Source organism: Neophocaena asiaeorientalis, unplaced genomic scaffold, assembly GCF_003031525.2.
Source record: "Neophocaena asiaeorientalis asiaeorientalis breed wild unplaced genomic scaffold, Neophocaena_asiaeorientalis_V1.1 scaffold31, whole genome shotgun sequence".
In the NCBI taxonomy this organism is placed as follows: domain Eukaryota; kingdom Metazoa; phylum Chordata; class Mammalia; order Artiodactyla; family Phocoenidae; genus Neophocaena; species Neophocaena asiaeorientalis.
In genome coordinates this window covers 4,612,470-4,634,980 of record NW_020175320.1, presented here as the reverse complement: position 1 = coordinate 4,634,980, position 22,511 = coordinate 4,612,470, and the positions used below count along the sequence as shown (strand labels likewise).

The following is a 22,511-nucleotide window of genomic DNA, read 5'->3' as shown; positions in this document are numbered from 1 at the left end:
CCTCTGTAGAGAAAAACCCAGTTCCTCCCTCCCGGGTTTGTCTTCCCAGTGACTCTTCTTTACTAGTCACACAAAACACTTCACTTCTGACACATCTGGTCACCAAATACGTGGAGGTTTTCCCCTCACAACAGCAAGAAAATGTCCGACACCAGCTGGGTGTCCCACAGTTTAACTCAATCCTGATGCTATCTGACATAGCATCAGATCCCACAGGTTAAGGGCTCAGTTCCACAAGATTGCCCACCGCCTCCCTCCCCACTCCAGACACCAGTTGTAAGCTTAAGTTATCATCTTTGCTTGTGACCCACCAGCTGTAAGATTCCAACAACACCCCCCTTAATTAATTTCATTAATTTGTTCGAGCAGCCCACAGAACCCAAGGAAACATGTACTCATGTTTACCAGTTCATTAAAGGATATGATAAAAGATACAGGTGAACAGCCAGATGAAGAGGGCAGAGTCTGAGAGGGTCCTGAGTGCAAGAGTTTCTTCCCCTTGGAGTTGGGGTGCATCACCCTCCTGGTGTGGATGTGTTTACCAGCCTAGAAGCTCTCTGAACCCTGTATTATTAGGATTTGCTGGAGGTTTCTTCACGTAGGCATGAGCAATTATTAACTCCATCCCTAGCCCCTCTCTCTTTTCTGGAGGATGAGGGGTAGGGCTGAAAATTCTAAGCTTCTAATCATGGCTTGTTGCTTCTGGGGACCAGCCCCCATCCAGGAGAAATCCAGGACCCCACCCAGAGTCACCTCATTAGAACAAAAGGTGCTACTAGTGCCCTTATTACTTAGGAAACTACAGGGAATTTTAGGAGCTCTGTGTCAGGAAGCACGGGTAGAGAACAATATATGTATGTTCTACTATCTCACATCTTTCCATTTACTATACCTATTCAGTCTTCTGGGTTTTGGGACGAAATCTCTGAAGGCTTTGGAACAGAGTCATTTAGGAAGAACTCATGGAATAGCTGAAGGTCAGAGAGCCTGAGGCAGAGACGTGAGCTAGGAGAGCATTTCAGGAATTAAAATATGAAGAGTAAAACCCTGAACCAAGATGATGGAGGTAGGAATTGAGGAGGAAGAGATTAATAAGGATACATTCCCAAGGCTTCTTTAACATAGCAGGGCTCAAGGCCACTACACTGCACAGCTCCAGGGAGAAGGGGTGCCAGTGGTGATGTGTCAGGGCGTTTTTAGTTACTGGTTTGTTGGCATGGGCTCGGAGGTCCTTCCTCTGTTAAAGCATTGGGGAATTAAGCCTAACCCTGCTTATTATAGGCTATCAGCTGAAGCTACTTTCTCGAGATCAGATTTTTCCATAGCCTTGGGGGTTTTGAGCCACATAAACCTCCATATTTGCCATATACAGAGTGCCCTAAGACCATAGTTGCCATATAGAGAGCTCACCCAGAGCTAATTCTCACACTCTGGCTGAGGACCACCCTCCAAATCATGGCTGTTTGTGTCACCTCTGGCCCAAACCATACTCAGCAAACATAATAGACCAGCAGTAGAATAGTTGCATCTAATGATCATTCCCAAATCCATACGCATATTTGTACAGAGTTGATCCTCTTACTGAGTTCAAGTACTTCCTTAAAACCAACATGTCCACCACTAGAGCTTCACCAAAGGGAGTTGAGATTGCCTTGGTCTAGTTTGGGCTGAGAAGTGAATGATGGAGCTGCCTGGCAGGGACAGGTTGGAAAACTGAGGGTCCATTTAATGCACTTTATTCTATTCCTAGATAGTCAATACCCTCAAACAAATAAAAACAACTGAAGACAAGAATATCTGTCAGGAATGGATCCACCATGCTAAGAGCATTCCCCCTCCCACCCCAACCCAGATATTCACTTATTTCAACAACTGAAACTATAAGGTTCATGGAACTCAGAAGTTGTTTTCTGGGATATTTGACTTGGGTTCCAAAGTGCTACTCCTTGCCTTGAATGTAACATTTAAGCAATAATTATGTCCTTGGAATGGTTTTCATGAGACATTTGGATAATGTGTTGTTTTTATATGAAAAGGAACTCCCACATAGAACTATAATTCTCATAAGTCAAGATTTCCTTTATCTTTTGGCTCTTTGCTCAGCAAAAGCAGTTCATTGTCTGTCTGAGCTTTACCACCCAAAGGGTGAAAATCTCAGAGTTCCTATTGAGGTGATTTCCTTGCACTTCCTTGAAATGTTCTGTTGAGGGATGCTTGATTGGGCTTGTATTTCTTTGTCCCAGGAATTTTGAAACTGTAGCTTTCAGAGTTGTTAATTCAGATAAGCATTCCCTAAAGCATTTACTGACTTTAAACAGATTGATGGAGAAATCACATGTGAATGAGAGTACCTACATTCATCAGACTGATAACCAGGCAATTGAGCTGGGAGCAAAGAGCTGTCCCCATCATCCAACTCTGTCCCTAACATCACACACATCACCGGTGGCTACCGGGAGATCACGTAACATCACTGTATCCATGTTCTTCTGAGGTATAATTAAATGAACATGTATGAAATCTTTGAGAAAGAATTAATTACCACTAGATTTTTTTTTTCAGTCTTTCATTGCCTTGTGTTCTTTGGCATGGGATTTAAATTAACTGAGAATAATAAAAATCTTGAGCATTCAGAGCTGGACAGAACCTAGCCAAATTTCCTCAGAGTAAGGGAGGAAATATATGTAAAACCTCTCACACAGGAGCTGGCACTCTGTAAATTAGCAGAAAATGTTAGTTGCTGCCTGTTCTCCCCAGGTGAGGAAGAAACTGAGAAGTTCAGTGAGTTGCCCAGGGCTATATGGTTAGAAGGTGCCAGAACCAGGATTAGAATTCCTGTCTTCTTATTCATAGTCCAGCTCTTTTTCCACTGTGTTATTCAGGGCTGGAAAATATTAACTGCTGTGGCCATATTATCCTCCCTATTAATATCACCATCTTTACAACCCAGGTGTAGAACTTATGATTCTTCTGTAAGTTAGGGACCTTTGGGCTCGTAATGGGCAACCAGTGCCATTTTCTTCCGGCACTCATCACAGTTTTCTAATTGGTACTCTCATGCCCCACAAGCAATAATGCAGCGTCCAGATGTCATTCATTCATTTAAATGTATCGAGCTTCTTCTTTGCACCAGCTCTTGAGAAAAAGTGATGAACCTTTATAAACGTACTCCTTGCCTTTCCAAAACTTACACACACAGATGCTCACCCGAATTAACAACTCTAAATAAAAGTTATATTTTCAAAATAACTCCTGGGACAAAGGAGTTTATGTAAATTGTGTAATTTTTTAGAAGTCATTGGGAGGATCAGGTGCTATGTGTCGCTGTGCCATTAAGAAAGCAGAGATTTCCAATATTGAGGGTCTCTTGGTTCTATGCCTCTTTTCACAGAAGTCTTCTTTGGAACTCAGGAAGATAGTTAAAATAAAAGTATTAAAAAAATATATTATCAGTCTAATCAACAGCTATTGACTACCTATATCGTACCAAATTCTTTGCCAATTACAAGGTTACAAAGATGAATGAGATTCAATCTTTGTTTAAATTTCTCACAGCCTAGTTGAGACAGACAAGAGAATGGGAATTGTAATGCAGTAAGAGCAGCGCTAGGGTGGGGCATAGGAAAGTATAGGTAGCCCAGTGACTAGTCACAGGAGGGAAGGATCCTCTGAGGTGATGCCGAGTGCAGTCCTAGAACATGTGAAGGAGTTTGCCGCTTAAAGAGGAGAAAAGTGGTCAGATGAGCAAAATATGTGCAAGGGGTCCAGCAACACAAACATATTCTGAGTCTGAGGAACAGTGAGCAGTATGTAAAACCAAGACTATAGAGGGAAAGGAAACCAGATAAAACATTCATATGGTATTTGGCTTCTCAAATCATTTTCACATCAATGGTTCATTCAATCGACAGTTTACCAATATGTATGGAGTTCCTACTTTACGTGAGGCAAGTTGGGAGGTCCTGCAGAGGGCACATGAAAGGGCTCAGAACTGGAGCCCACCATCAATGGGTCATTGATGAGGGGAGGGGATAGTCCATGGCCATATGAGTTGTAACATGAAGAAATAACCCTGAAGGTACAGATGAAGCACGCTGCGCTTTTCGGGAAGGAAGAAATTTCCCTCTTTCCTTCTAGGTTCTTCTGGCTGGTCTAAGAATAAATGAACATGAGACAGATTAGTAGGAGAAAGACACACAGAAGTTTAATAGCATGTATACATGGGAGAGGCCCAGGAAAACTAAGTAACTGGACAAAGTGGCTGAAACCCTACCTTAAACACCATTTTCAGCTAAAGACCAAAGAGGATATTGTGGGGTAGGGGTTTGGGACTTGAAAAGGAAGGAAGTCAATTGACGTGGAAGTGGAAAAGCAAATGTTTGGTAAATAAATGTTTGCTGGACCATGCGGAGACAGACAATGGCACACAGAATGGAATTTTAACAAACAGACTTCGCTGGGTTCCTCCCTGTCTACCATACCTAGCTCATACTATACTTATCTGTGGTCAGAGCTCCCTTCCTCTATTTACATTCTTTTAGGCTGTTAAAGGTCAAAGTTTCTTCCTCGGTCTTTCGGGCCTTTTCAGCTTGAAATAATCCGTATGCTATGCCAAGAGCATTTTGGGTAGCAAGTTCTCCTCCCTACAACAACATTCTTTGGAGAAGATGGCATTTGACCTTTGAAGGTATGATTCTGATAATGGGTTTTTTTTCCCCCACACATCCAAGCAATTCTCTGACACCACCTGGGTGTCCTATAATTCAATTCAGTTCTGACATTAATAACTTGGAGATAGCGTCAGATCCCGCCGGTTAAGTGCTCAATCCTACAAGACTGCCCCTCCCCCGCACACCCCTCTCCCACTACACACACTGGGGACACCAGTGGGAAGCCCAGGCTCTTGCCGGGGCTTCTGACCCACTGGCTAGAGGTTGGAGCTTCCCACAAGCCCTTCTTTGGGTTCAATGAACTTGCTAGAGGGGCTCACAGAACCCAGAGAAACATTTTACTTACTAGATCACTGGTTTACTATAAAAGGATATGACTCAGGAACAGCCAGATGAAAGAGATGCAGAGAACAAAGAGGGTGCCGGGGAAAGGAGCACAGAGCTTTCCCGCTCTCCAAGTGCATCCCTCTCTCTGAATCTCCACGTGTTCACCAACCCAGTCTTTTTGAGTTTTTATGAAGGCTTTGTTACAAAGGCATGATTGATTAAATCATTGGCCATTGGTGACTGAACGCAATCTCCAGGCTCTCTCCCCTCCCCGGAGGTTCAGGGTGGGCCTAAGGCTCAAACTCTCTAGAAGATTTTTTTTTTTGACCGGGTCACGATCCCGTGTCCCCTGCATCGGCAGGCGGACTCTCAACCACTGCGCCACCAGGGGAGCCCCTAAGGCTCAAACTCTCTAATCACAAGGTTGCGACCCCTGGCAACCCCCTCCTTAGGTTACATAGTTGCTGGTCCAAAAGTCACCTCATTAACATAGCAAAAGACACCTTGATTGCTTTCCTCACTTAGGAAGCTCCAAGGATTTTAGGAGCTCTGTGCCAAAAATGGAGCCAAAGGCCAAATATATATGTATATTTCTTACCATAACTGGCAATGTTATAGAATGGAGGGGATACTTAAATGTGCTGATTTGTGAGAGGAAAGCTTCCTTCACAGAAGCACAGCCTGAGCAACGTCAGGAAAGGAAGAGCACATGTTCAAGAAAAAGGAAGTGATCAAGTTTGGCCTTGGCAAAGTATGAGTTAGTTCTTTCCCTCATTCATTCATTCATTCTTCCATGCAATAAGTATTTACTGAGTGGTTGACATATACAAGCATATGTTGAGGCCAAAGAGCAGACTTTGAATGCCAGGCTAAGGAGTTTGGAATTTAATCTCTTAATTATTTCTGAAGACCAGCCCTCAGCATTAGTGCAGGTGTTATCAGCAGATGGGCTAGTACAAAGAAAATGCACTTTGGATGCAGAAAGACTGAGCTTTGAATCCTGACTTTGCTGTTATGAACCATGTGTGCTTCAGCATATTTCTTAACTTCTCTGAGCTTCGGTTTCCTTATCCTTAAAGTGAGATGATGATACTCTCAATGGAGGCTAAGAAGTACCCAGCACAGTGCCTAGCAGAGAAAAGCACACATTGGATGGCAATTTCCCTTCGCTTGTCACCGCAGGAGAGCAGAATGTGTGATCCCAAAATATGCCACTTTGGCACGTGGATTATTTCGAGCTGAAGGCAATCAAGACCCAGCAGATTCAAGATAAACTTTTACCTCTCCTTCAACTACCTAAAATAATTGTAGTTGGGGGCCTGGCTGAAAGAGCGACAGAGCTAATATCAGAGATAACTTTTATCTGAATGACCCATCTGTATGGCAGAGCAAACGTCTAATTACAAATCATCTGCTCTTCTCATTGTCTGGTGAACGACCCTCCTAAGCTTTGAAGCCCTAGGCTCCTGTTCCATTCCTTAGCTCAGGGTGACAGATAAGTCCCAACTGCTTGAGTTGCCCTTGGGTCTCATATTCTTATGGGGCTCCCTTAAGTATGTAGTTAAACTTGTTTGTCACCTGTTCATCTGTCTTATGTCGATTTAATTAATAGACCAGTGAAAAGAACCTAGAAGGGTAGAGAAAATTTCCTCCCCCACATCATACATGAAAATTTCATGCCACAGAGTTTAAAAGTACCTTGCCTAGAATCACCCAGCTGGTAAATGAGTGATACATATGAACCCTATCCATCAGACCCTGCGACAATAAGATATTTTTACCTTGAAGCTATATTACACCTAAGGGACCAAAAATGGATTTGGAATACTTTAAATCTAGGAAAGTAATTTTGTGGCCACACCGGTAGGGAAACCCTTCCTTTTCAACCCCTTTGCAGGCCATTTAGAACTTGGCTTCCTTCCCAACCTTGCCTGTGCATCAGAATTCACAGAGCAATAGTAAAGTTACAGATTCTCATGCCTTGTCCCAGATACCCTGAAATAGACCCTCCAGGGATGGAGAAGGGAATCATATTCTCAATAGCTCCCCAAGTGATCAAATGGCGTCCATGTTTGAGACCCATTAGCCTGGAGTGTCACTCTCTTGCTCAATGCTAATATCCTGCTTGCTCTTTAGTGGGGCAGACAGCCCTCTATACCAATGGCTCTGGAATGTGGCCCCCAGATCCACGTGGCATTAGTTAAAAATGCAAACTCTCAAGCCCACCCCAGGCAGACTGAATCAGAAACCCTGGAAGTAAGGTTCATCAGTGTGTCTTAATAAACTCTGCAGGTGATTCTCTGCACCCTAAATTTTGAGGGCCACTGCTCTATCCTATTTCTGGGAGGCTCTCTAGCAATGCACCCTGAATCCTGGAGAGTCTGGCAAAGCATGAGAAGGATGGCAAGAGCAGCAAAGAAAATCAGGGTTTTGGTGGGAGGGGGGTAAAAAAGATAAAGAAGGAAGAAAGAAAAGCAAGAAAGAAAAGGAGAAGGAACCCTAATATTTGTGGAGCATGAGTTTGTTTGCTTGTTTCATTTGACTTGCTTTGTGATACAAGAATAAAGCTCAGTTTGACCATGGAAAGCCTTTTCCGTAAGCTAGGCCACCTAGATTGCTGTTCCTAATGGCTGTGTGACTTTTGGCGAGTGATTTCATCTCTCTGGGTCTCAGATTTCTGAGGTGGAAAAATGGGAGGCCTGGGCTGATTAATCTCTAAGAGCTCCTCTGGCTGTAACTTTCTATAGCACCGCCCAAAGGAGTTGGGATTCATGCTTATATTTGGTGTCATTTCTGAGCAAGGGTATCATCTTTGGAGGGCCTCCTGGGGCAGGGAAACCTAAAGCAGAAGGACTGGTTAGGGACCTGGAGTAAATGACTTCCTTCCTGGAGTGCTACAGCATCCGGGAGGCTATGCATAGGGAAATTCCAGGCCATCTGGATGTGAGAATTGCAGTCACCCACGAGTTATAGGAGCCCGCCTTCCAGAGATAGCATTACGTCACTAGGTAGCTCATTCTGACCTGGAAAACTTCTCAGTGATCATGGGGGTGCAGGCAGGGGTATTCATACAGAGACTCAGACCTTCCTTTCTCTCCCTCTCCACAGGAGGTCTCCAGCTGCTAGTCAGCCATCTGTCTCCAGAGTCAACCTGCCAGGTAAGCCGTGTCATGAGGCTTATCTCCATGTTTCAAAATAACAAATGTGCCTCTTTTCCAGAACCTTTTGTAGAATAATAGCATTTGTTTGCACATCACGGCCCTCCAAATAGGTAGGTCTCTTGGTGACTTTTTTCAAAGGCAGGCTGGAGCTTTACTTCACTCCATGTGAAACCAAATGAAAAGCAGTATGAAATAATTTTCCCATCCTGTGCATGCCTCGGCTTTCAGAATGTGATGGATGTGTGGTCATGCTGCTTCCCAGAACAAGAGCAGGAGTGCAACTATGACCTCAGCTTGCCGGCCCCAGTGAACTCCAGGAGAGCTAACCTCAAACGTCCCAGGTGCTCCCACATTGGCCTGAGGGCCCCATGGTGAATGTTAGTGGTTTTCCTCTTAGTGTCAGCTATACATCCCAATTGAATCTACATCCTTTCCAGGTGTGAAACCAAAGGCTCTTTCCAGGTCACAAATCATTTCTTTTGGAGGTCATCCAACTTTGTTCCTCAAAGGTGTTTTTTGTAAGAGAAACCTAACCTCTCATTTTTTTTTAGTACTGTGCATACGATTTTCATGTGGAGTTGAGAGCTGTGGAGAGGAAGGGCCACCTTGAAGGAACGTCTTGGAGACTTGTTGGACATAGAATTCTTCTTGCCATAAGATGCAACCAGTTAGATGGCATTTTTGAAAGTGCAAAGTGCAGTTTTTCCTCTTTAATCTGTCCCACTAGTATGGCAGTGGATTTGAGTAGAGCCACAGGACAAACAGTAAGATGAGCTCATGCTGAGATCATCTAACACCTAATGTTGCCTCATAGGTTTCTTTTTCCCTTTGCTTTATTCTTATGATCTTCCATGCTCGGTTGTTGTGTTTTCTTGCTGATATGATGGCCATACATATAACAGAAATAATACAAAAGTCCAACTTTTAAAAGAAGAGAACAAAGGCAGTATGTTCCATTGGCTCACTGGCGTTTGAAGTATTAATGGTACATGCTTTAAAACATATGTTTGTGAGAAAATATTGAGAACAAGAATAAAAGTAAAAGGAAGATATTAAGCAAAGTCAAGTTTACCTCTAGAGCCCCATGATATGAAATAGAAGAAAATGGTACTCTATCCATGGACTTTAAAAATGTGGTGTGCTGATGTACTATGTCCTTTAGAAGTTTTATAAAACGAAACGAAATAACTAGAGTGTTTGAACATGTAACTGGTGTTACATGCTAGAGATCAAAGGGGGTGGTTTCGAAACTCCTGTCATTTCATCATCTTGGCCCACTTGTGAGACACCATCACTACCATTTCTATTAGCCAAATTTACTAAGATGGTTTTGACAACAAATCGAATATTTAAGCTATGTTTTCTTTTAATAAATACTGACAAACCTCAGGAGAATATGTGATATTTATGGTTCTATAAATTAGCTCATTAGCCAAAGATGATGTTGGAAAGATCATGTTGTGATTATTGGCACAGTAACTACAGCTTGGCAAGTACAGAGTCTCTTGCTAAATTCTTTTAAAACAATGGAGCAAAGAAATGACAATACCACTTAGGCAATTTGTTTTTGTCTGTCTTTGTGGCAAACTACAAAAATTCTGACTTTTCATTGAGCAGAGAATGTAGTGATACCAATTATTACATAATTATAGGTTTCAAAACCTTCTTAATGCTTAACCACAGTCAAAAAAGGAAGGAGGACACACACATCCTGTGTTTTGTTTTTATTATCAGCTTAAATAAGTCAGGCAGATTTTTCCTGTTATTTTAATATTTATCAGCATATGACAAAGAGGTGTGTTTAAATAGAAACTTTAAAGGGGAATGAAAAATAAGTGGCTCACAGCACACACAAAAAATGAAAGCTGCAGTGCTGCTTTAAAAAATGATATAGCGTGGTGATGAGATCAGGTTTTCATTTATTAGCACTGATGCTGAACTCACGTATTTCAGTTGAAATCTAAGATAAAAGATACAAGAAACCACAATAATTTAAACAGATTTAACAACAACCCAGTTTGTTGGGAAAGCCTGGCTGACTTAGGTTACTGTATTCTTGTGTAAAAATCAAGTTTAAGAGAGAGATAGAGAAAAGCCAGAGGAAAGATTTTTTTTTTCTTTTTAAAACGTTTTTTAAAATGCATCTAAATGAAGGAAATGCAATTCATTTTAAAAGTTAGTTGTCAAAAACCATGGTTAAATTGGTACATTTGCCCTTACAAATTGATCATTAACTGAAAAAATTCATAGGGGAAGTCAAAGCAAATCTCTCAGTCTGCAGTACCTTTCTCCTCACGGTTTAACCAAGCTTATTGTTTTTAGCTCTCATGCTACAATACAGATTTCCCTCTTCTGCAAAGGCATCCAGATTTTTTTTAAAAACTCAATGTAATTGCTCCCTTTTTTGTGCTATGGAGAGAATTCCATTCTAGGATATACTCCAATTTGTGGCTTATATGTTTCCTCCATTGGAGCTCCTTGAAGGCTGGGACTGTCTATACCTTATTCCTCTCTTTATCATATAAGATACTTTTGCACAGTTATTTTCACATAGTAGGAAGATAGGTAAATGTTGAATTGAGCAGGAGAACTGCATAAAGTTTAAGGACTTTATCTTAAGGAAAATGCTCATAAGTTAAATTTTAATAATGAGTCAATATTTTACCTCCATGGCTATGAAAAGCCATGCATGTTTCTACTGTTAAAAATCAGTTATTGCATTGAAATTGAAAGAAGTTCGAGACACATTCTATAACTGCACTATCTAAATCTATATATTAGTATGGTCACATAGATTTTGAACAAAAAAAGTTAAATCGAAAAAGTTAGCATTTTATACTTTAAATAGGAAAGCCAGAGTAAAGTAATAGAGGATTTAAAAGCCAGAAAATATAGCAATGTGGAAATCATATGCTCCCACATTAAGGAGGAAATGTAGTAAATCCTCCTGGGGGTGTTGAAAATGTTAATGCTGTGGAGTTTAATGAGCATCTCGATTTTTATCACATTTTGCCTTTTCCCAAGCATGAATTCCAGGCCTTCTCTACAGGATTGGAACAGAAGGGGAAAAAAAAAGAATTGAAAAAAGAACACTCCAGACAAGGCAGGAACGAGGAACTTGGGTTCTGTCATCTATACACATTCAAACTGGAAAATTGAAGTAATTCTCAGGATTTCAGGCCCCCAAATTATTTTCAACAGAAAAAAAAAGATAATTGAGGAAAATCACTGTGTGTGTGTGTGTGTGTGTGTGTACATGATTGAGTGTGTGCATATGTATGTTGTATGTGTAGTGTGTGTGTGTGTGTGTGTGTGTGTGTGTGTGTGTGTGTAGGATAATTGTCCCACTTTTCCCACCCAAACCATCCCTTGCTTTTGCATGCATTTCAGTAGTGATCATGGGTATGTCATGAAAGTAAGAATTTACTGAAAAGATAACTTATCAAGTGTTCACTGCCTTTACGAAATGATCATTTGCTTTGCAAAGGATTAGAGAAGTATTCCTTTTAATGACCAGCACTTCTGATTATTATAAATGTGACTTGATTTTTAATAATATGTATCATATATGGAACATTTTAGCAGCCAAATCAACGTGTAAGGTGGAATATTCTACACTAATTTTCTTCTTCCAAAGTTTACTAATAAACGTATTGAGCAGGAACATCACCCATGTAACAGACAAGATGTTTTGAAGAACAACCCCCAAGGCCATGGGTCATCGGAAATGACAGCAAACCATACAAAGATGACTAGAGCATTGCCTTGAGGACTTCAGGCTAGACTGCTGCAGACTTGAAGTGTCTCTCAGCCTGGGTATGCACAGCCTCGGCTCATAATGGTTTTCAACATCAGTCAATTAGCTGTATTTCAGGAAAAGCCTGTGTATGGAGAAATAGGATGAGACAATACAGGGCTTTCCAGTAAGTCTGAAATAGCTGGGCCTAAGTGAGAAACAGACTTAATTAATATTTTTTAGTGCTCATGGGAATCCATTTCTTCTAATATGTGTCCTCTAGGTCATTCTGGGGAGGAAATGGCTTTTTACCGGTTGATAAAACAGAAGAGACTTTCTCCTAAGAAGCCTGTTTCTCAGTATGAGTTCCTCCCATGTCTTTGCTTGATTATGAATATTCCCCTGGAGGTTCATGTGTGTGTGTCAGACGCAGGGTCTATTTGAGGAGTAGACAAGAGGCTCAGTGAGTTACCTTGGATCTTAAGAAATTCGGAAAGTCATGACCTTGATTCAGTTTTCATTCTTTGCCAGAGCAGCCAGAGCCTAGGCTGAGAGATGGGCTGTGTGTGCACCAGTAAAGGGCTATCTGAGAATGACAGCAATGGCCTGAGAGCTGATCTGAGTCAGATGACTGGAAATGAAGCCCAGCTCAAGCAGAACGTTTTCTCGCTTTCCACATTAAGCAAGAACTGTCAAGCAGGGTTACAACACTTACAGCAAATACTAATAAAATCAATCTTGTTACCAAAGGCTATGGCCACTCATGAAAAAGGAGAAATTGGAGGGAATTACAAACAAAAAGGAAGGAAGGAGCAAGAAAGAGAAAGAAAGAGAAAGAAAAAAGAAAGAAAGAAAGAAAAAGAAAAAGGGAGAGAGAGAGATAGAGGGAGGAAAGGAAAAAAAGAAAAAAACAAAAATATCAGATATTCTTTTTCTTTGTTCTGAATGCTGTGTGGCCTGAATTATTGGGATAATTGCCTTAGTTATTCACCTTGAGTATTTAGGCAGTCTGCATACCGGACGATAGGGCAGATGCACTAGAAAAGTCCTAGTCATTCGGAGAATAATTTCAAAAATGGTTGTCTTATAAGAATTGCTTTTGTCTAAATTAGCCCTCCTGTTGTAAGTTTACCTCAGAGCATCAACATTAAGCTGTTTATATGGATTTGCAATTATTCCATATGCATCTAAAATTAGGTAAGTGTAAGTTGCAAAAAAAACATTGACAAGTCAACTAAAGTGTGAATATTTAAAATGTTACCCTTGAGCAAACGTCACCAAAAATAATACCCTGCTCATTAACTGCTATTCCACTATTTGGAAATTAATTTCTAAATTTAGTGTGAATGTTTCTTAGTATTAAATGGAACTGATGAGACCCTTAGCATCTCAACTCTCACTTGCTGCCTAAAGACTGGAGTTCATTCCGCCTTGATTCCACTTCACGTTTTTTGTACTGCTGAGCAACACCATCCACCCACCCCCCTGAAAGTTGGAATCATGCATGTTAGTAAGTATTTCAGTTATGCTATTGACGTCAATGGAGTCATTAAATAGATTGCTGGCCCTCCCAGAAGCAAATCACTGCCAGGGACCTAGATACAGACACGTTTTTTACAAAGACAACCATCAGGTTTTGCTATAGCAGTGAGCCAGAGAAAGGGAAAAGTTTATACTGTAGCAGACCTATCTCCAAACACAGTTTCTTTCTTTTTTTTGCCTCTTAGTTCCGGCCTTTCTTTCTCTTTGGTTACAGTAAGCTCAGACAAAGCTTAGATATTGTTGCCTGAGGGCTTTGTGTGCAAAAGCATCTCCTGTCATTGAGACCCTAAAGGGAGACACCCCACTTTTAAAAATGTGTCTCACCTTTAGCTCTGCACAGCCCATCCTGATGTTTATCTGGTGACATAAATTATCTAGGCAAATCACTATTGTCTACCCGTAAGACCGTGCTTGATAGTTCCCTGAATACAGTTTCCTGCACATGTACACGCACGCACACACACACACACACACACACACAATTTTGCCCTGTCTGTTGCTTCTATGTGTCTTCTAGCCGCAGCCTGTCATCTATGACTCAACCTCTATGCAGCCAGCCGGCACTGTGCTGTGGCAGCACCGGGGCTCTAAAGCAAAGGTGGAGGACGAGGCTGGGAAAAAAAGCTTCCCTTGTCTCAGCTGCTTCATCCGCAGAGCCCCGCAGGAGGCTGCCCACGTGCCTGTGTCCTCCCAAACCCCAGCTGCTGCCAGCCTCAAGCCTGGTCATGCAGCTCCCAGGCGTGTCAGAGAGAGCCCTTCAGGAAACATCTGTCTGTTTCTGGGTGTTCTTGACAGCTCTGTTTACCTGGACGGCCCCAGGAGTCAGAGCCAAATCCTCCCCTCACACCTGGAGTCTCCTGCCTCCCTCTCCCAGGCTCAGAGTCAGGGAACCATCTTGAGCAGACAGCTTTCTTCATATCCAGTTGTCAGAATCTACCATGTTGGTTCAGCACTCATCTCCCTTCTCCACCCTGTCCCTTTCCTCCCCGCACTCCTTATCAGTAAGTGTGTACATACTTATCAGTAAGTATGTACAGGAATGCTAGACATCCAGCCACCTTTAGTAACCCCTTTGAGTTCATCTGGAGGCCCAGACCCATCCCTCCCTCCACCTCTCCTTCTTTTCCCATATTCCTGGCTTTGAGTGGCTGTTCACTATCCTTTATCCTGCTCTTCGCCTCCCGCAGACAATCCTTGTAGTCATTTCCTCTAATCGTACACCCTCCTTTTCCTCCCCATCTCCTCTCCTTCAGTTTAGTGCTCCATCTTCCCTTCCTAAACCATTGTGGTGGCCCTCCAACTTGGTTTATTGTGCTCAGTCTTTCCCCACTTCAATCCACCTTCTATTCTGGTACTAGAATTATTCTTCTAAAACCCAATTATGTTGTTTTCTGAGTTGGTTAACCTTTACTTTTGGGATAAGATCCTTACTTCTTACCAGGTATGCAAAGTCTTTCAGAATTTGTTTCTAATTCCTTCTTTGTCCTCACCTCCCCCTTTAACCCCTGGCCCCGTGCACAGCTAATGGCTGAGATGCACTGAACTTACTGTCCCTCAAATACATCAGGCTCTTCCTTGCCTTCCTGCCTTTGTACATGCTGTTCCTTCTGCGTGGGCTGCCCTTCCCCGAAAATATCATTCACATATTCAGCTCAGAGATTTTCTTACGTTGTCACGGTGAATGAGTTCTTTATACCATCTGATTATTGGACTCTAGAGTCTGGATTAAACTAAATATAGAGTCTCAATCCAGTGCCTGATATATAGTATATGCTCAGTAAATACTACTTCCTTTACCCATTCCCATCTGGAAAGTGCATTTCTTATCCTTCAGATCTCAACATATACGCCATCTTCCACAACTCATCCAAAACCACTCTCAATTATTATCTCAGAATCTCAATTATTGCACTTGTTGTATTATGCTGTAATCTTTATTTTAATTTTCACCTCTTCTAAACTGAGAGGGTCCCAGATAAAGTATGAATCCTCTTTATATATATCCATAATTTATAGCATAAGATCTGGAACATATTAGATGCTCAATAAATGCTTATGGAATAATCAGACAAAAGGGTGAATGCTTGTTCCTGAATCAAAAAGGATTGGAAAGGAGCTGAGGCTCATAGTTGGCTTCCTTCGGCCTGGCCTAAATATCTTCTAGCTCTCAGGCATGTGCCCAGTACCAGCATCCCTGGATAATCTTGACTGCAGGTGACTTTCCTTCACTCAAAGTGAACTCTTTATTATCCATCACTTCAGCAAGAAGCGACAGTGTTAAAAGAAATGGAAAAAAATGAAAATGGCTATATGTGACTAGTTTCTTGCACTATACTATGCTCTTCATGTCTAGCACAGAGCCTGGCACAAAGTAGGTACTCAGCATATTGAACTGAATTGGCTTGGGATCATGGGTCGGCCCTTTAGACAAGTTACTTCTCTGAGACTCAGTTTTCTTATCTGGAAAATGGGTATTTTAGCATTCTACTCTTAAAATTGCAGGAAAGGCTAAATGAGAAAAGCTATGTATAGGGATTAACAGTGAAGACTCTGGAGCCACACTGCCTCTCTCAAATCCTCACTCCACCACTGTGTGATCTTGGGACAGTGTCCCAGTTGCCTCCTCTGTAAAGCTGTGATGGAAATCGTACATATCTCCTATGTTGGTTATAAGAATTAAATACATAAACACATGTAAAACACTTAGAGTAGCTCCTGGCCCTTAGAAAGTGTCAATATTGGTATCGATGTTATTAGTGTTGTACAACACACTTCCCACAGCACCCAGCACAAAACACATGGTCAGTGTGTGACAGGTGAGAGCTCAGGCCTGCTGGCATCAGTAGGGAACCAAAACAAGCCTTGTAGAGATCTTTCTAGAAGGTTCTGATCACGTTCTCTTTCATAGTAATACAATCCAGAAGGCAGTCTTTTTTTGAAAGATTCTTTCCCCCTGAAACCACGAAAATCTGATTTTATGGAAGTAGATTTAGAGCTGAAGATAGGAGTCTCCAGGACATACAGTGGGAAGCTAAGGGAGCTGGGGGCAGAATGCAGCTGTTACCAAATGTAACAGAACACGACACAAGTGTGACTTTTTCTCTTAAAAACAGAGTGTGAAGAAGAAAGTCCAATTAGCATGCTGATAAGCTGGATCTTAGTCAAGTGAGAGTTTTCTTTTGTATAAACCTGAGAGGACTTCACTTTATAGGATAGAATAATTGCAGCTACACAACCCATTACGGTTGTATGTAAAAACCATGTTCAGGATTGGGCACACACCTACATGGGCACAGGTGCTTCAACCCACAGAGATCAGCAGAGAACAGCAGCATAAGGCAGTGCAGAGCTTCTTTTTGGAGAGAAGACAGAACCTACTAGCAGAGTCAGCATCAGAGAGGGCTTTGAGTCCTATTGGGAAACTTTTATGCCTCTCTCAATACCCCCGTGTCCACCTACTCCCTTCTCTCCTCTTTATTGGGAGGGAGGGAGATGAGAAGGAGCTCGGGTTGGCCTAGAAAAGGATGAATGTGGACACTGGGAGCTGAAGGAGGAAGGAAGAGGACCATCTAAATTCCCCTTTCTCCCTCCTGCATCTGCAAAACCACTTGGTCCCAGGCGGGCAGGGTGAATTCATCTTGCTTGCTTCTCATCTGGCCAGCACTTCATGGAGTTGCCTCCAGAGCTGTTCTCGGAAACCAGGAGCATTTCAGGGAACAGCCCTTTCACCAGAGAGAAGAGAAACAAAGCAGGGACTGTCCCCGAGAAATAGAGAACAGGCAGCAGAACTCACTGGATCTTTGTCTTGGTTTATTGTCTTGACTTACTCCCAGCTAGAGCTATTGACATGGACCAAAAGTGACCCCTCGGAGGTTTGTGTATTTTTCCCACCCCCTCTTTGACTGTGTCCTCGGAGCGAGCTTGGGCCATGGCGATTATCCAGCTCATTTGATCCGTGGAGGCAGCCAGGTCAGATAATGCAGCCTTTGCCCCTGTCCCTCAGTTACTCTTTGGGCTTCACATTCCTGGGGTCTAGTCTGGCTAGTGCTGCTTGTCTAGTACATTAGATCATTTCCAACGCCCCACATGCCTGCCTCTGATTGCAGGAGAAGAACTCCTGTTCCATGCTGGGCACTGTGCTCGGCCCTCTGCAGACATTATTTTCTCACCAACTGAACTGTTTTGCCAATGTTATTGTCCTTGTTTCACAGATTTAGAAAAGGAGGCTCAGTGGGTATATGGGGGCTTACTCAAGACACACAGTTAGTAAGTGATTAAGTCCGAACTGAAACCTAGATCTGTGTTTCTTGAAAACCCATGCTCTTCCCTCTAATCTAGACCACACCGTCCTGGCCTCCCCACACTGTAAACCTCGGATGTTATAACGAACGGAAAGGGGGTGGTTAGAATTTCACAACAGGAGAGAAACCAAAGGAACTGAGTTATCTGCAGCCTCAATAAGTACTATATAACAGAGAATTTCCCTTAATTCCTTTGTCATCTATCCCTTTCATTGTAACGTGTAAGTCTTGAGAGAAATGTTTCATATACATCCATTATTCATTTATTCAATAAACATTTATTAGATGCCTACTGTATATGAGACACTGTACTAGGCACTGGGGATACAATGAGAGAGAATTCAGAGGAGAGAATGAATTCAGACCCTGAGCTTGTGGCGCTTACTGCACAGGAAATGTCAAATAAATAAGTACATGATTATACATTTGATCATTGTAATGAAGAAAAGTACAGAATGCCATAATATCGCCTCATTTTTTCACCCGTGAATGTGGGAATAATACTAGTTCTTCCCATAAGAATTGTTATAAAATTTAAATGTTATTGTAAGTAAAGCATTTAGAACATTGCCTACCAACTAGTGTTATTTACTGTTTGCTCTAATTATCATTATCATTGGTTATGGTTGGGATTAATGTAGGTTAGGGGATGGGGAAGCCCTTTGTAAATACATGACTTGGACTTGAGACCTAAACACTGAGTAGGAGCTGGGTGGGTGGAGACAGTGACTAACACCTAAAAGGTGCTACAGCCAGAGACCTGGATTGATAGAGGGACGGCGAGGCGCAAGGCCAGAGAGGTCCAGAGAGGCCAGATGGGGCAGAGCATTTGTAAGCCATGGTTGAACGTGTAGCTTTTATTGTAGATCCAGTTGGGGAGCCGGTAAAGGATTTTGAGAACAAGGTTGACATGATCTGATTTGAACTTTAAATACAGTACTTCCTGAACCACAAGTCTGGGCTCGTGCCACACCTCCTATGTGCTCCCTAGCACCTGGGCTTTCTCTATCAAGATATTCAGCACCTGGGCTTCCCTGGTGGCGCAGTGGTTGAGAGTCCGCCTGCCGATGCAGGGGGGACACGGGTTCATGCCCCAGTCCGGGAAGATCCCACGTGCCGCGGAGGGACTGGACACGTGAGCCATGGCCGCTGAGCACCTCAAAAAAAAAAAAAACGATACTCAGCACCTGCCCCTTCTGTCCACCTGCACAGTTAAGAAGGCAACCTCGGAAGGCAGACTGCCTGAGTTTAGTTCTGGTTCTATTCCTTTCTTTCTGTATGATTGTAGGTAAGTAATTCAATATCTCTGGGCCTTGGTTTCCTCATCTGTACAATGGGGAAAATAATAGGACCTTTGGCATAGGATACTATTGTTATGAGAGCTAAATTAATTTATGTAAAGTGTCTAGAACAATGGCTGGCACTCAGAAAGCACTAAATAAATGCTAATATTCTTAACATATTGTAACTGACTGTTTTCTTGATGGCTTATACCATTAGCTGTATGGTCAGTGCCTGGCACAGGGCAGGTGCTCAAAAATCTACTGAAAAAAGAATTAACAACGAAAGAGAGGTAGTGCAATGAATTGTAAGTAAAAGGAGAACCATATGGCTGTTCTACTCATGGGAAAATGGACTTCCTTGAGTCAGGGGTGGATTCTGATAAGGAGGAACTTACTTATGGGGGGACAGAGAAACTGGATGACTCTGCAGCTGCCCGGCTGCTCCAGCTTTGGAGAACTTGAAACAGTGGGACAAAAATTTGTTTCAGAATCTAGGTTGCCATCTGCACAAAAAGAAAATTGGGCTCATGAAAGAAAGCTGTTTCATTTTCCTAGGCTATGTGACTGTCTCTCTGAAGGCAAAGGCAAGGCTGACCCTCCGGAATTCTCTGTGTGCTCGCTTTGGAAGGACAGTCCCACCAAAGAGCCAGCCATCCTACGGAGAACTTGACACTGTGATTTCCTTTTCATCCCTGCATTGCTAGTAGGGCCTCAAGCTAACAGAGGCTCAGTTCTAGGAAGTCAACACACGCCTTAAGTGTGGTACCTAAGCATGGAGAGAGGCTTTTCACATGTTTGTTTGGGCAGTCTTAGGCACTCAGCTCCTTTACATCTCCATGCAGAGTACCTGCCCAGACAAACAATGAATCCTTTGGCTCCCTAAATGTGCCAGCTCAATGCCATGTGCATGTGTGCGTGTGTGAGTGCGTGCGCATGACGGTTCGTTACTTTTTTATCCCAGGGGAAAATAAGGGTTCTTCTCATGCCTTTTGTCAACATGATGCGTCTCTGTCTTCACTGACCTGGTTTTCCATTATTTCTTCCTCTCTCATCACAGTTTTGGCCAGCTTGTCTCTCTTTACCCTCAGAACGTTTCTAGGCCTCCCTCTGATTTACCACTCTCTCCACGCCCCTCACACTTCCAAATCACCTTCCCTGCAGTCCTTTTTTTTTTTTTTTCAGTCCTTTTTTTTTTTTTTTTTTTGGGTGAGGGGAGGCCACGCTGTGAGACTTGTGGAATCTTAATTCTCTGACCAGGGATGGATGGAACCCATGCCTCCGACGGCGGAAGCATGGAGTCCTAACCCCTGGACCACCAGGAAATTCCCAGTCCTCTTAATCTGACTCAAAAGTTACCTACGGGGCTTCCCTGGTGGTGCAGTGGTTGAGAGTCCGCCTGCCGATTCAGGGGACACGGGTTCGTGCCCCGGTCCGGGAAGATCCCACGTGCCACGGAGCGGCTGGGCCCGTGAGCCATGGCCGCTGAGCCTGTGAGTCCGGAGCCTGTGCTCCGCAACGGGAGAGGCCACACAGTGAGAGGCCCGCGTTCTGCAAAAAAAAAAAAAAAAAAAAAGTTACCTATGGAAAGCCTCTTGCAATTAGTCCTGCCTAGTGTCAGAACTGCCCACTCTAACTACATTATATTGGACTATGCATGTTCTGTGTTGCTTTTTAAAAGCATCCTAGTTCTTTAGGCCATGGGCCTAAGTTCTTTCTACATCATTCATCCATTTGTTCAGGTTTTAGTGTATTCCTTATGCTACATTTTTTTATTATGGCCTGTCTCCAAGCCGGTGGAGAGGGGAAGTACTAATGTGAATAAGACACAGAATCTGATCTTGATTGCGCACCACGTAGAAATAAGACTCTAGAGAAAAAGCTACATGAAGATATGTTCCATATCAGTCAGGATTCTCCACAGAAACAGAGCCCGTGGGAGACTCTATTTACACGTATACACATGCATACATATGTATATGTGACTTATTTTGAGGATTTGGCTCATGTGATTGTGGGGACCAGCAGTTTGAAATCCACAGTGCACACCGGAAATTCAGGCGAGAGTTAACGCTTCAGTCTCAAGGCAGAATCTGTCCTTTACCCAGCAACCTCAGTTTTTGCCCTTAAGACCTTCAACTGATTGGATGAAGCCCACCAACATCATCTGAGTCATCTCTTTTACTTGAAGTCCACTGATGGTAGATGTTAACCACATGTACAAAATGCCTACAGCAACATCTAGATCCGTGTTGATTAAAGAGCTGGGTCCTAGCCAAGTTGACACATAAAACTAATCATCACAGGGACCAGCCAACCAACAAAAATCTCATCTTGGGAATCAGACCAGAATTATGCCCTGCTCTGCTACAAATAAAGTATATAAGATCCAGGAAAATAAAAATCTTTACATTTCTTCTGACTAATTGAGACTATTCTTCAAAACACAGTAAAATAACCATTCCTCTCAGCTCACAGAAATGTTTTGAAAACCATATGATAGTTTTGAAAGACCAGGAGTGCAAAGTGGTAGGATTCAGAACCTGGGATGGTGGCCAGGCAGCGGCAGCACACTGCCTCAGTGCTGGTGACACCACATCAGCATCCGGCACGTTGTTCTCTCTATTGAGTGGCTGTGAGAGAAAAGAGAAAATCTTGGGCTTCACAGGATGTACAATAATGCCAGTTAATTTGTGCCCCATGTCTAGAGACCACAACCAATGATATTAGACTTAATAGGGAGAAATATCTCAAAAAAGGTTAATTTTGGCCTGAAATATCTCAGGGTGGTGGGAGTGGAGGAGTGAGGTGGGAATCCTCTTTATGTATATTACTTATTTCCACCAAATGGGGTTTGAAACATTCATGTCCTCTTACACAATTTGGAAATTTTAATACCAACCCTATTCTCCGGGTCATTCTTGGGACTCCTTCTCAAATGTGAGTTTGAACATCTCCATTATCTCCATTTCCCCTCTGAGTCCTGTGCTCCTGTCACTGAGAAAGCATGTATTCAGAGCTGAAGCCTCCAGCCCCTGGGCAGAGCACTTTGCACCAGGCAATACTCCATACCCTGTTCACAGGCTTGTGTTCACCAGGGTTCCAAGTGGCTGCTCTCACCTCTGCATCTCAGTAAGATCCCCAGGTATTTTAATCCTAAGGCACGTGGCTCCTGTAACCCCTCCCAGTCTGGAATATCTCAGACCTATGATCCTGCCTTCAAGGTGCAATTTCCTCCTAAGTCTCACTGATCTTTTCATAAAGAATTGCTCTCAGCAAATTATTTAACTGTTGACACTTTCTGGAGTTTAGAGAATTAGCATCTCACCAGGTTCCTTTTCCCCAAATCTTACCTTTTCTTCAGGTCTTGAGTAACTTGTTTTACTCAACTTCTAGAAACACTTACCTCTACCTCCTCTTTTTCTACGGCACTGGAATGTGCTACTTCTCATCTCTTTCCTAATTTTGTTGGAGGAATTACTTATTACTCTCCT

General features: G+C 42.7%; 1 protein-coding gene across 2 annotated transcripts in view; it reads left to right on the top strand.

Moving 5' to 3' along the window:
- Positions 1-22,511, top strand: part of PDE4B (phosphodiesterase 4B) — a 601,255-nt gene that overhangs the window by 484,736 nt on the left and 94,008 nt on the right. For both annotated transcript variants that reach the window (XM_024765581.1, XM_024765582.1), the window contains one exon: positions 8,106-8,155. In XM_024765581.1, the coding sequence (XP_024621349.1) occupies positions 8,106-8,155 (50 nt within the window). The remainder of the gene's footprint in view (positions 1-8,105; positions 8,156-22,511) is intronic.